The sequence below is a fragment of the Parus major genome, unplaced genomic scaffold (assembly GCF_001522545.3).
Source record: "Parus major isolate Abel unplaced genomic scaffold, Parus_major1.1 Scaffold276, whole genome shotgun sequence".
NCBI lineage: Eukaryota > Metazoa > Chordata > Aves > Passeriformes > Paridae > Parus > Parus major.
The window spans coordinates 41,127-50,434 of NW_015379268.1; the positions used below are offsets into that span (position 1 = coordinate 41,127).

Here is a 9,308-nt window from a genome sequence, read left to right on the forward strand (position 1 = left end):
TGTGTCCCTGTGTGTCCCTGTGTCCGTGTGTCCGTGCGTTGCCGTCCCCGTGTCCCTGTGCATCCCGGGCGCTCCGTGGGGGGCGTGTCGGGGGCGTGTCCAGGGCGGGTCCGGTGACCACGCCCCCGTGGGCTCGGCGCGGCGGCGGGCGCTGATTGGCGGCCGCGCGAGGGGGCGGGGCCAAGGCATTGCCCGTGCCCGGTGTGATTCTGTCCCTGTCCCGGTCCCGGTCCAGTTGTCAGCCCCGGTCCCGGTCCTGCACCGCAGCGGCCCGGGATGGCGGCAGAGGCGGGCGGCGCGGCGGGGAAGCGGCGGATCATGTGTGTGGGGCTGGTGTGCCTGGATATCATCAGCGTCGTGAAGGATTTCCCAGCCGAGGATTCTGAAACCAGGTACCGGCAACGGGGGGGGGGGGTTCCTCCGGTGCCCCCCAAACCGACCCTGCGCCCACCACAGCTTCTCGCCCTCCGCAGGTGCCTGTCACAGCGGTGGCAGCGGGGCGGGAACGCCTCCAACTCCTGCACGGTGCTGTCGCTGCTGGGAGCCCCCTGCGCCTTCATGGGCTCGCTGGCCCCCGGTCCCGCCGCCGAGTAAGTGGGGTGCGGAGCCTCCCCCGCCGGCGGAGCACCGGGCTCACCCGCCCGGACACTTCATCGGCCCCTCCGCGTTGCTGCCGTCGGCCTCGACCCTCGGCGCGACGGCGTGGCCGTGGCTCCCCGGTGGTCCGCCCGCCTCCGCCATCGCCACCAGCGCCCGCCGTCCCCGTGGCGCCGCTCACCCCGCTCTCTGTCCCCCAAAGTTTCATCGCGGCGGATTTCCAGCGGCGGGGTGTGGACACGGCGCACGTGGCGTGGCATCCCCGCGGAGATGTGCCCTGCGCCTGCTGCCTCGTCAACGCCACCAGCGGCTCCCGCACCATCGTCCTGCACGACACGTAAGGGCCGCAGCCCCGAGCCCGCTGCCCACGGGCAGCGCTGGGCTCTGCCGGCTCGCTTTCAAGGGTCCCTCCCGCTGCCTGCCGGGGCTATCGAGTGCCAGATGGGGCTCGCCGTAATCGCGCGGACCCTGTCGCCGCCAATGGTCCCTGCAGCCCTGTCGCCTCCGGTGCAGCTGCCGGGACTGGTGGTGCTCCCTCCACAGAGCCACAGCGCAGGACAGCCGGCTCGGCCCCATGGGGATAACTTGACTCCCTCAGCCGAGCCAAAGGGTCAGGGGCCGTCAGGCACGGCTGACCCCCAGGCCCCAAGCTGGCCGCGGCTGCGCTGCCCTTCGAATCCAGCTCAGGGTCCCGGGTGCCATCATTAATGATTCACTCGGGCAGTGCCTCCTCCGAACCTCTGTCCCGTCCGCGTGGGGCCCTCCAGGGCCCCTGGAACTGCCCTTCGCCCCGGCCGCGGCCAGGCGGAGGGTCCCCATCTCCCACCTGGCCTCCGTCCCACAGGAACCTGCCTGACCTGACAGCCCGCCACTTCGAGCGGGTCGACCTTTCCCAATACAAGTGGATCCACTTCGAGGTGAGCCCGAGGCTCGAGCAGGTTCTAGGATCTGGGGCATCCCCGCCGCTGGGGAAAATCCCTCGGGACCGGAGGGAATCTGGGGGACATCCCGCATGGGGGAGCATCCCCGGGGCCGAGGGGCCTCGCGGGACTTCCCCGGTGATGCCGGAGCCGTGCCCGTGTCCGCAGGCCCGGAACGCGGTGGAGCAGAGCGCTATGCTGGATCGGGTGGAGCGGCACAACCGGGCCGCGGCGCCGGGGCGGCGGGTCCGGATCTCGGTGGAGGTGGAGAAGCCGCGGGAGGAGCTGCTGCCGCTGATGGGGCGGGGACACGTGGTGCGGGACAGGGCCGGGGCATTGGGGCGGGATCACCTGTCCTGGTCACCTGTCCTGATCTCCTGTCCTGATCACCTGTCCTGATCACCTGTCCTGATCTCCTGTCCTGATCGCCTGTCCTGATCGCCTGTCCTGATCTCCTGTCCTGATCGCCTGTCCTGATCGCCTGTCCTGGTCGCCTGTCCTGATCTCCTGTCCTGATCTCCTGTCCTGATCTCCTGTCCTGATCACCTGTCCTGATCTCCTGTCCTGATCTCCTGTCCTGATCTCCTGTCCTGATCGCCTGTCCTGGTCACCTGTCCTGATCGCCTGTCCTGATCGCCTGTCCTGGTCACCTGTCCTGATCTCCTGTCCTGGTGGTGGGGGCGAGGTGTGGATGGGAGTGGTCAGATCCGGGGGGCGCGGCCCAACGGGACTTGGGAGTCCTGGTCAGGGGGAATCAGGTCTCGGGGGGTGCAGGTGAGGGGGGTTTGGATCTAGGGGTGCAGGTGGAGTCTGGGGAGCACAGTTGGGGTCTGGGGACAGCACCAGGGCACAGGTCTAATCCCACCTGGCTGGGGGTACCGGGGCCTGCCCCCTGCCCTAGCCCCTCTCCCACAGGTGTTCATCAGCAAGGACCTGGCCCAGCACTTCGGGTACCTATCGGCCCCCGAGGCCCTGCAGGGACTGCGGGGACGCATCCAGCCAGGGTAGGGGGGCAGCTGAGAGGGGCCGGGAGGCCGAGGGACACTGGTGTGCCCCAGACCCACCTCACACTCCCCCAGGGCCACGCTGATCTGCGCCTGGGCTGAGGAGGGCGCTGATGCCCTGGGGCCCGACGGGGAACTGGTGCACTCAGACGCCTTCCCCCCAGAGACCCTCGTGGACACGCTGGGGGCAGGGGACACCTTCAATGCTGCCGTCATCTTTGCGCTCGCAGAAGGTGGGCACAGCCGTGGCAAGGCCACAACCATGGCATGGCCACAACAGGGCCATGGTTCAGTTTGGCATGGCCACGGCACGGCCACATCTCATCCTGGGCCCCATCCCCAGGGAGGACCCTGCAGGACGCCCTCACCTTCGGCTGCCAGATCGCGGGCAGGAAATGTGGGATCCAGGGCTTCGATGGCATTGTCTGAGCTTGTGCCTGGAGACCTCTGCACCCCCCAGGCACACCACATCTTTACTGCACCCAGCAACCCCCCAGTAAAACTTCCCGTGCGCCACTACTGCCTCCTGTGTCCCCTGGCTGGGCCCCCCTTGCCCTGGCTGGGGTCCCCCTGCCCCTGGGATGCACTGACCACAGCCAAGGTCACCAGCAGTGCCTCTATTCCTCATCCGATGCATGACAGAGGGGAGCACATGCCCCCAGCCCTCCTTGGGCCCAGCAGCCTGGCCATGGGGCATCCCCCTGCCACTCTGAGTCGGGCAGGGAGCAGGCAGGGCATTGCATCCCACAGTCCCCACTGCCTACCCCTCCCCATGGTCCCTCCAGGCTGGGGCTGCCTGCTCCTCAGGGGCTTCAGCCTCAGGGGCTTCCTCTTCCTCTGTGGCATCAGTACTGGGGGCTTTGGCCTCAGGGATGACTTCTGCCTCCAAGGCCTCAGCACTGGGAGATTCCACCCTGAGAGATTCCACCTTGGGATCTCCAGCCTCAGTGGCTGCCTGTCCTGGGCTTCTCAACTCCAGGTCCTGCCTGGGCAATGCTGCGCCTCCCCCAGCCCCAGCCGCAGCCGCAGCCCCAGCCCCAGCCCCTGCCTGCTGCTCGAGGGGGGGCTGTCCTGGGGGTCCCTGATCCTGGCCAGGCAAGAGCACCTCAGGGGGGTCCAGCAGCTCAGAGGGGTCCAGCAGCCCATCCCCATTCAGGTCCTGCGTTGCCAGGGCTTGGTCCACCAGTGCAGCCACCTACAGGGGTGGGGAACAGGATGAGGGCCTGCCCAGGGGCTCACTGGGGCATGAGAAGCCATCCCTGTGGGACCCACCATGTCAGGGTCTGGCTGCCCCCCAGCCTGTGCCAGCACCGTGCCAAGTAACTGCAGCAGCTCCAGCCCATCCAGGCGCCTGCTCTGGTCGTGGTCATGGAGCACAAAGAGGTAGAGCAGGGCTGTGGGGTATGGGGTGCTGTGGGGCTGGGGTTCCTGGCCCCACGAGCCCCATAGCCCCCCATCCCTGCCCCAGTGGCCTTACCCTGCTCCCGTGTCATGGCCTCCACGTCCTGCTGTGGTGGCCCCAGGCTCCGCACTGCGCTCCGCAGCAGCCTGTGGGGGAACAGGGCTGGGCTGGGAAGCTCTGCACCTGCCTCAAGGCCCACCTCGCCCCACGGCCAGCTGGGCACTGTCCGTGCCCTCCACCCTCCACCGTGTCCCCCCAGCCTCAAAGCACTGCCCTGGGCCGTGCTGGGGGTCCCAGCGCTCCCCAGGGCAGGGACTCACAGCAGTGCAGGTGACTCCAGGCTCAGCGGGTCAGGGTACAGATCCACGATTGTGGCCACGGGGGGCTCAGGCCTGGCCAAAAGACAGGGGGTTATCTGTGGGGGGGCTGCCCACGCCGGCCTGACGCCCCCACCCACGGCCCCTGCAGATCCACGAGTGCCATCCCTCACTGTGCAGCCTGGGAGCCCCTCTCATGGCCGTCTTGTAGTCCACCTGTGCTCCTGCACCCATGGAAACACCACACCTCTGCCTTCCCTTAGCTGTGTCCCCCCGTTCCACTGCCTCCATAACTGTGTCCCCCATACCTGTTGGTCCCCTCCCTGGGGGCGGCCCAGGCCGCTGGCCCCAGCAGCAGCAGCAGGATCAGCATCACCGGCAGGTTCCTCACCCGCCACCTCGGGCTGCGGCGGGACGGGAACACCGGGAACACCGGGGCTGGCCCTGCCCGGGGGTCGGCGGGAGGGCCCGAGGGAACCCGGCGCTGGGAGAGGGGCGGGGGCTCCGGGAGCTGCCCCGGTTCCAGCACGGCGGGGATGCGCTCGCACGGGTGGGAGGGCGCGCGGGGAACGCGGAGCGCGCCGCACCCAGCGCTCCCCCGGTACCCGCTCACCCAGCACGCGCCCGACCCGGTACCGCCGGTGTCCCCCGGTACCCGCTCACCCAGCCCCGTTCGCGTGTCGCTGCCGCCCGCCCCGCCCCGGGGCCACGTAGCCGACACGTCTCGGCCCTGCCACCGGGGCCAGAGCGGCCCCGCCCGCCCCGGCACTGCCCTGCCCGCGGGGAGCAGGGATCCAGCCCCACGCAGGGCGTCCCGGGGGTAACCGGGACCCGGCCCCTCTGAACTGGGGCCAGGGATGGGCGCCCGGTCACAGCCGTGCCGGGGGTGAGACCCCCCCCCAAGCCCCTCATGGTCCTGGGCACAGCCGGGCCAGCCCAGCGGCACCGACCCCCCCAGCAGCACCGCCGACTGTGCCGGTACACACGGGCCCCGCTGGCCCTGGGGGCACAGACCGGCCCCCGAGGGCACACACGGCCCGGAGCGCGATGCCCTCAGCCCCAGGCCCGCTCTCCCAGCACACGTGGACAACACTGCCTTCATGCTCCAGTTTAATGGCAGCAGCAGGGCGGGGGGGCCAGCAGGACCCTCTTCTCCCGAGGACCCCCCTGTCGCGGGGCCAGCCCTGCACTGCTGCCAGCACAGTCCCACAGGGACGGCGCCCTGCGTGGATCCCTGGCTCCAATCTGCTCCCCGAGCACCAGCGGGGACAGCGGGGCCAGGGGTGGTCCCTCATGTCCTTCACAGTCTGTGTGGGGTAGGTGGAGGCTGGGGGATCGCTGGGGGTCCCTCCGGAGGCCAGGGGGCTACAGGAAGCCTGGGAAGGCGAGCTGCAGCAGCAAGATGGTGGCCACGATGAGCCCGGCACAGAGCAGCAGCAGCAGCCAGACAGGGAGGGAGCCTGTGGGACAGAGAAGGGTGAGAGGGAGCTGCAGCCCCCCGTGGCAGAGGAGGGAGCAGAGGCACGGCAGCCCCCAGGCAGCCCCCAGACGTACGGCGGGTGGGCAGCAGGTGCAGCTTGCAGCGGCTGTCCACAGCCACGCTGAGCAGGGCAGCCTCGTGGCCCCCCAGCAGCTCCCGCCCAGGCCAGCTCTCGGGGATGAAGGCCACGTCAGTCACCACAATGCCATGGGCCTCCTTCACGTAGTACAACCTCTGGGGGGACACAAGAGGTGAGGGGCTGTTTGGGGGCCAGTGGGGCTGCCCCATGCCCCTGCCCCAGCTCACCTGCAGTGAGAAGGCAATGTGGATGGCCACGGAGCCCGTCACTGTGCCCAGCCCCAGGAAGGTGCCCGAATCACTATGAGGGGAGGGTAGTGAGTGGGGGCTGCCATGGCCCCCACCCCGTACCCACTGGCCCTGGGGTACCTGATGGAGAGGCAGGAGACCACCTCGGAGCCACAGGGCCGCGTCAGCAGTGGCAGGAAGCTCTTCCCATCCCACTTGGTCAGGTAGCAGGGCGGGGGGCGGCGCTCCCGCTTGTGGGGCACCTGCACTGTGTAGAGCCGCAGAGCCCCAGCACTGCCCTCCACAGCCCCAAACCTGCCGCAGGGGAGAGGGGCACCAGGGGGCATGAGATCCACGGGGCACAACGGGGATGTGGGGTACATGGGATGGAGCCCTCCAGCACCACCTCTCTCCCAATCCAAACCTGGCCCCAGCCCCCTCCCCGTACAGCTTTCAACAGAGGTTAAGAGACCCCATCCCACACACCCAGCAGGAACAGTGACAGGGCAGGGCAGCAGGCAGGGAGGGCCCATTCCCACTGCTCCTTCCCCACTCTCTGCCCCGTGACCCAGCCCTGAAGACCATGGCCCCAGCCCCAGCCCCCTGCCCTGTCCCCAGCCCAGTCCCAGTGCCCCAAGCCCAGCCCTCTGATCTGCCCCCCGGCTCCATCCCCAGCCCTCACCGGCAGGCCTGGTAGCGATAGGCCTTGTCGGGGATGCCGGGCAGGTTCTCGTGCCAGCGCAGCCCCGTCACCAGCTGGTCCTGCTGCCACACGCAGCACTGGAAGTCCCTCCCCGCCGTCACCACCTGCTGCACACAGCACAGGGGTCTGAGACCACTGTCCTGCAGGGCCAGGGACCTGGGGAGCCACCTGACACCCACCTTGTTGTCAGGGCCCAGTGCAATGTCCTCAATCTCCCCATCGTGGGCTCTGAACTCCAACGTCTTCTTCATGCTGGGGAACTGCAGGGGCAGAGCTGGTGTGGGCACTGGGCACGGGCCAGGCCCTGCCGCAGTCCCGGGCAGGTGTGGGGGGAGCAGCGTTAGGAAACTGCAGGTGCTGCTGATCGGCCGTCCCTGCCCAACGTGTGCTGCCATCGGCACTGCAACGGCGGCCGCTGCTCTTCTGTGTCTGTCCCCAGCTCCCCCTGCCCACCCCCGGCCCTGTGCCTGGCCTTCAATCCACCGTGCCCCCGTCCATTCCCCCATGCCCCTTCTTGGCTCCCCCACGTCCCCCAGCTCCCTGTGTCTGCCCTAGCTCCCCCATGCTCACCTCTGCTCTCACCTGCCCACCTTCCCTCTCCCGTGCCCCCCAGCCCCGCTGTCCAGCCTGGCTGCCCCTGTGTCCCCCACAGCCCGTGCCCACCTCCCAGAGGCGCAGGAAGCCGTCAGCCCCGCCGGTGGCGAGCAGGGCTCCGTCGGCGCTGAAGCGCACGGCCTTCTGCAGGGCGTCGGGGCTGAAGTCGGTGCGCACGCGCTGCAGGCTCTCCACCCTCACCTCGCGGGCCCGGCTCTGCGAGCTCCCCTGTGCCCCCCCGGCAGGGCCTCGCCGCCGCCGCGCCCCCTTCTCCTCGCTGCCTGCGGGTGGGACACGGCTGCCACAGGGGGTCCGAGGCAGAGCCCCTCCCCAAAACGTTCTGCAGCCCCACGGCTCCCCACACCCTGCCCCACTGCACCGCGGACAGGCACGGCAGGGTTCAGGGCAGGCACGAGGCCATGGGGGGCTTCCATCCCCAGAGCTCCCCACGGCACCCAGGACAGGCACTGGGGGGTTCCAGGACAGCGTCCAATCTCCAAAGCTCCACGTGGCACCCCGGGCAGGCACAGGGCAGGTCCATGAGAGGGATGGAGGGGTTCAGGGCAATGCTCATCCCCAAGCCTCCCCACAGACACCCAGACCCCCACTCCCTGCCCTCCAGCACCCAGGGCAGGCACAGGGAAGATCCAGGGTGAGCATGGGAGGTCCACAGCTGTACCCCGGTCCCAAAGCACCCCACAGCCCCCCACACTCTGGCCACAGCATCCAGGGGCAGGGGGGGCACAAGGGAGCCCCAGGGCAATGTCCCGTCCCCAGAGCTCACCGTGGTACCCAGGGCAAGCACAGAGAAGAAGGTTCAGGACAGGCAGCCAGGGCTCAAGGCAGTGCCCCATCCCCAAGCCATCCTGCCCCATGGCACCCATGGCACCCAAGGCAGGCAAGGGGAGGGGGATTCAGGGCAGGCACAGGGGAGATCCAGGGTGGGTATGAGGTTTTCACAGAGTACCTTATCTCCAAAACACCCTTCAGCCCTCCCCACAGCATTCAGGGCAGGCAGGAGGGGAATTCAGAGCCATCCCGACAGCACTCCACAGCTCCGGGGCCAAGCGTCTCTCACCGACACGCGGTGAACCGATGTCTCACCGTCTTTCCCGGCGGTAGCCGGCCCCTCGGGCTCCTGCAGGCTGAAGCGCAGGATGTGGCAGCTGTTGTCCTGCCCGGCCGCAATGACATCCCCGGCCAGCGCCATGGTCATGGTGGCGCGGGTTTCGGTGTCGTGGCAGTGCAGCAGCGACGCGCTGAGCTGGCCCCCGATCTGCTCCAGCTGCAGGAAGTGCTGCGGGGCGGGACGGCCCGGTCACGGCCCCGGCGCGGGGGCTGCCCGGGGACACGCACGCCGGGAGCCGGGAGCCGGGCCTGTCCGCGCCCCACGCCCGCAGCCCGGACACCCCAAAGCCCTCGGGCCCCGCCGCGCTCAGCGCTCCCTCAGACACCGGGCCCTTCCGAGCCCCTCAGCCTCCCGCGCCCCCTCTCCGCACAGCCCTGTCCCCGCTCCGCCGCACCACGCCATTCCGGATGCCGGTCTTGGCGGCGCCTCCGCCGCCGGCGGTGATGGCGAGGGGCCGCCGCGCGTGCAGGCGGACGGTGTAGAGCGGGAACGGCGCCCGGTACAGCTCGGCGGGACGCCGGGGCGCCATGACAGGCACGTGACGTCAGCGCACCGTGACCTCAGCACGCTGTTACGTCACGCTCCATCCCCCGGGGGTGTGGCCAATCGGGCGCGAGACCACGGGGGGCGCGAGGGGCGGGGCCTGGAGGTCACGTGGGACAGCGGGGACTGCGCGGGGATGGGGAATCCATCGGGAAACGGAGTCCTGGGCACGGGACAGACCGGGGACAGACCGGGGATTGGGGGTGCGGGGATGGGGAATCCACCGGGAAACGGGGTCCTGGGCACGGGACAGACCGGGGATTGGGGGTGCGGGGATGGGGGATCCACCGGGAAACGGGGTCCTGGGCACGGG

General features: G+C 69.7%; 3 protein-coding genes across 7 annotated transcripts; 1 reads left to right on the plus strand and 2 right to left on the minus strand.

The window, feature by feature from the left end:
• The first annotated feature begins 217 nt into the window (after nucleotides 1-217).
• On the plus strand, nucleotides 218-3,037 carry KHK (ketohexokinase). 4 transcript variants are annotated; one of them, XM_015615845.3, is made up of 8 exons: nucleotides 218-392; nucleotides 474-590; nucleotides 800-934; nucleotides 1,442-1,514; nucleotides 1,686-1,832; nucleotides 2,419-2,521; nucleotides 2,686-2,754; nucleotides 2,865-2,974. In XM_015615845.3, the coding sequence occupies exons 1-8, from the start codon at nucleotides 277-279 to the stop codon at nucleotides 2,948-2,950; spliced, it is 846 nt and encodes a 281-aa protein (XP_015471331.1). In that variant the 5' UTR covers nucleotides 218-276; the 3' UTR covers nucleotides 2,951-2,974. The 4 variants fall into 4 exon arrangements, with proteins under 4 accessions (XP_015471331.1, XP_015471330.1, XP_033367388.1 ...); XM_015615844.2 differs by having other exon boundaries at nucleotides 220-392; nucleotides 2,433-2,521; nucleotides 2,865-3,037; XM_033511497.1 differs by having other exon boundaries at nucleotides 223-392; nucleotides 1,686-1,781; nucleotides 2,433-2,521; nucleotides 2,597-2,754.
• An 86-nt stretch (nucleotides 3,038-3,123) lies between these two features.
• CGREF1 (cell growth regulator with EF-hand domain 1) lies at nucleotides 3,124-5,354 on the minus strand. The gene is made up of 5 exons (XM_015615840.3): nucleotides 4,549-5,354; nucleotides 4,244-4,315; nucleotides 3,999-4,069; nucleotides 3,794-3,915; nucleotides 3,124-3,716 (listed from the first exon to the last, which is right to left on the minus strand). The coding sequence occupies exons 1-5, from the start codon at nucleotides 5,340-5,342 to the stop codon at nucleotides 3,282-3,284; spliced, it is 1,494 nt and encodes a 497-aa protein (XP_015471326.1). The 5' UTR covers nucleotides 5,343-5,354; the 3' UTR covers nucleotides 3,124-3,281.
• Nucleotides 5,338-9,020, minus strand: PREB (prolactin regulatory element binding). Of its 2 annotated transcripts, none has more exons than XM_015615842.3 (9): nucleotides 8,847-9,020; nucleotides 8,428-8,620; nucleotides 7,393-7,604; nucleotides 6,909-6,989; nucleotides 6,709-6,833; nucleotides 6,168-6,341; nucleotides 6,027-6,099; nucleotides 5,795-5,954; nucleotides 5,338-5,700 (listed from the first exon to the last, which is right to left on the minus strand). In XM_015615842.3, the coding sequence occupies exons 1-9, from the start codon at nucleotides 8,979-8,981 to the stop codon at nucleotides 5,606-5,608; spliced, it is 1,248 nt and encodes a 415-aa protein (XP_015471328.1). In that variant the 5' UTR covers nucleotides 8,982-9,020; the 3' UTR covers nucleotides 5,338-5,605. The 2 variants fall into 2 exon arrangements, with proteins under 2 accessions (XP_015471328.1, XP_015471327.1); XM_015615841.3 differs by having other exon boundaries at nucleotides 6,709-6,836.
• Between the last annotated feature and the right edge of the window lie 288 nt (nucleotides 9,021-9,308).

Excerpts from the sequence above, each read along its gene's own strand:
- KHK (XM_015615843.2), top strand. The coding sequence starts at position 277 with ATGGCGGCAGAGGCGGGCGGCGCGGCGGGGAAGCGGCGGATCATGTGT. Across the intron at positions 935-1,441 it reads ACCATCGTCCTGCACGACAC|GAACCTGCCTGACCTGACAG; the intron begins GTAAGGGCCGCA and ends TCCGTCCCACAG. Across the intron at positions 2,755-2,864 it reads CATCTTTGCGCTCGCAGAAG|GGAGGACCCTGCAGGACGCC; the intron begins GTGGGCACAGCC and ends CCCCATCCCCAG.
- CGREF1 (XM_015615840.3), bottom strand. The coding sequence starts at position 5,342 with ATGAAGGCAGTGTTGTCCACGTGTGCTGGGAGAGCGGGCCTGGGGCTG. Across the intron at positions 3,916-3,998 it reads GGCCATGACACGGGAGCAGG|CCCTGCTCTACCTCTTTGTG; the intron begins GTAAGGCCACTG and ends CATACCCCACAG. Across the intron at positions 3,717-3,793 it reads GGCAGCCAGACCCTGACATG|GTGGCTGCACTGGTGGACCA; the intron begins GTGGGTCCCACA and ends CCACCCCTGTAG.
- PREB (XM_015615841.3), bottom strand. The coding sequence starts at position 8,981 with ATGGCGCCCCGGCGTCCCGCCGAGCTGTACCGGGCGCCGTTCCCGCTC. Across the intron at positions 6,990-7,392 it reads GCTTCCTGCGCCTCTGGGAG|TTCCCCAGCATGAAGAAGAC; the intron begins GTGGGCACGGGC and ends CTGCCCCTGCAG. Across the intron at positions 6,100-6,167 it reads GTCTCCTGCCTCTCCATCAG|TGATTCGGGCACCTTCCTGG; the intron begins GTACCCCAGGGC and ends CTCCCCTCATAG.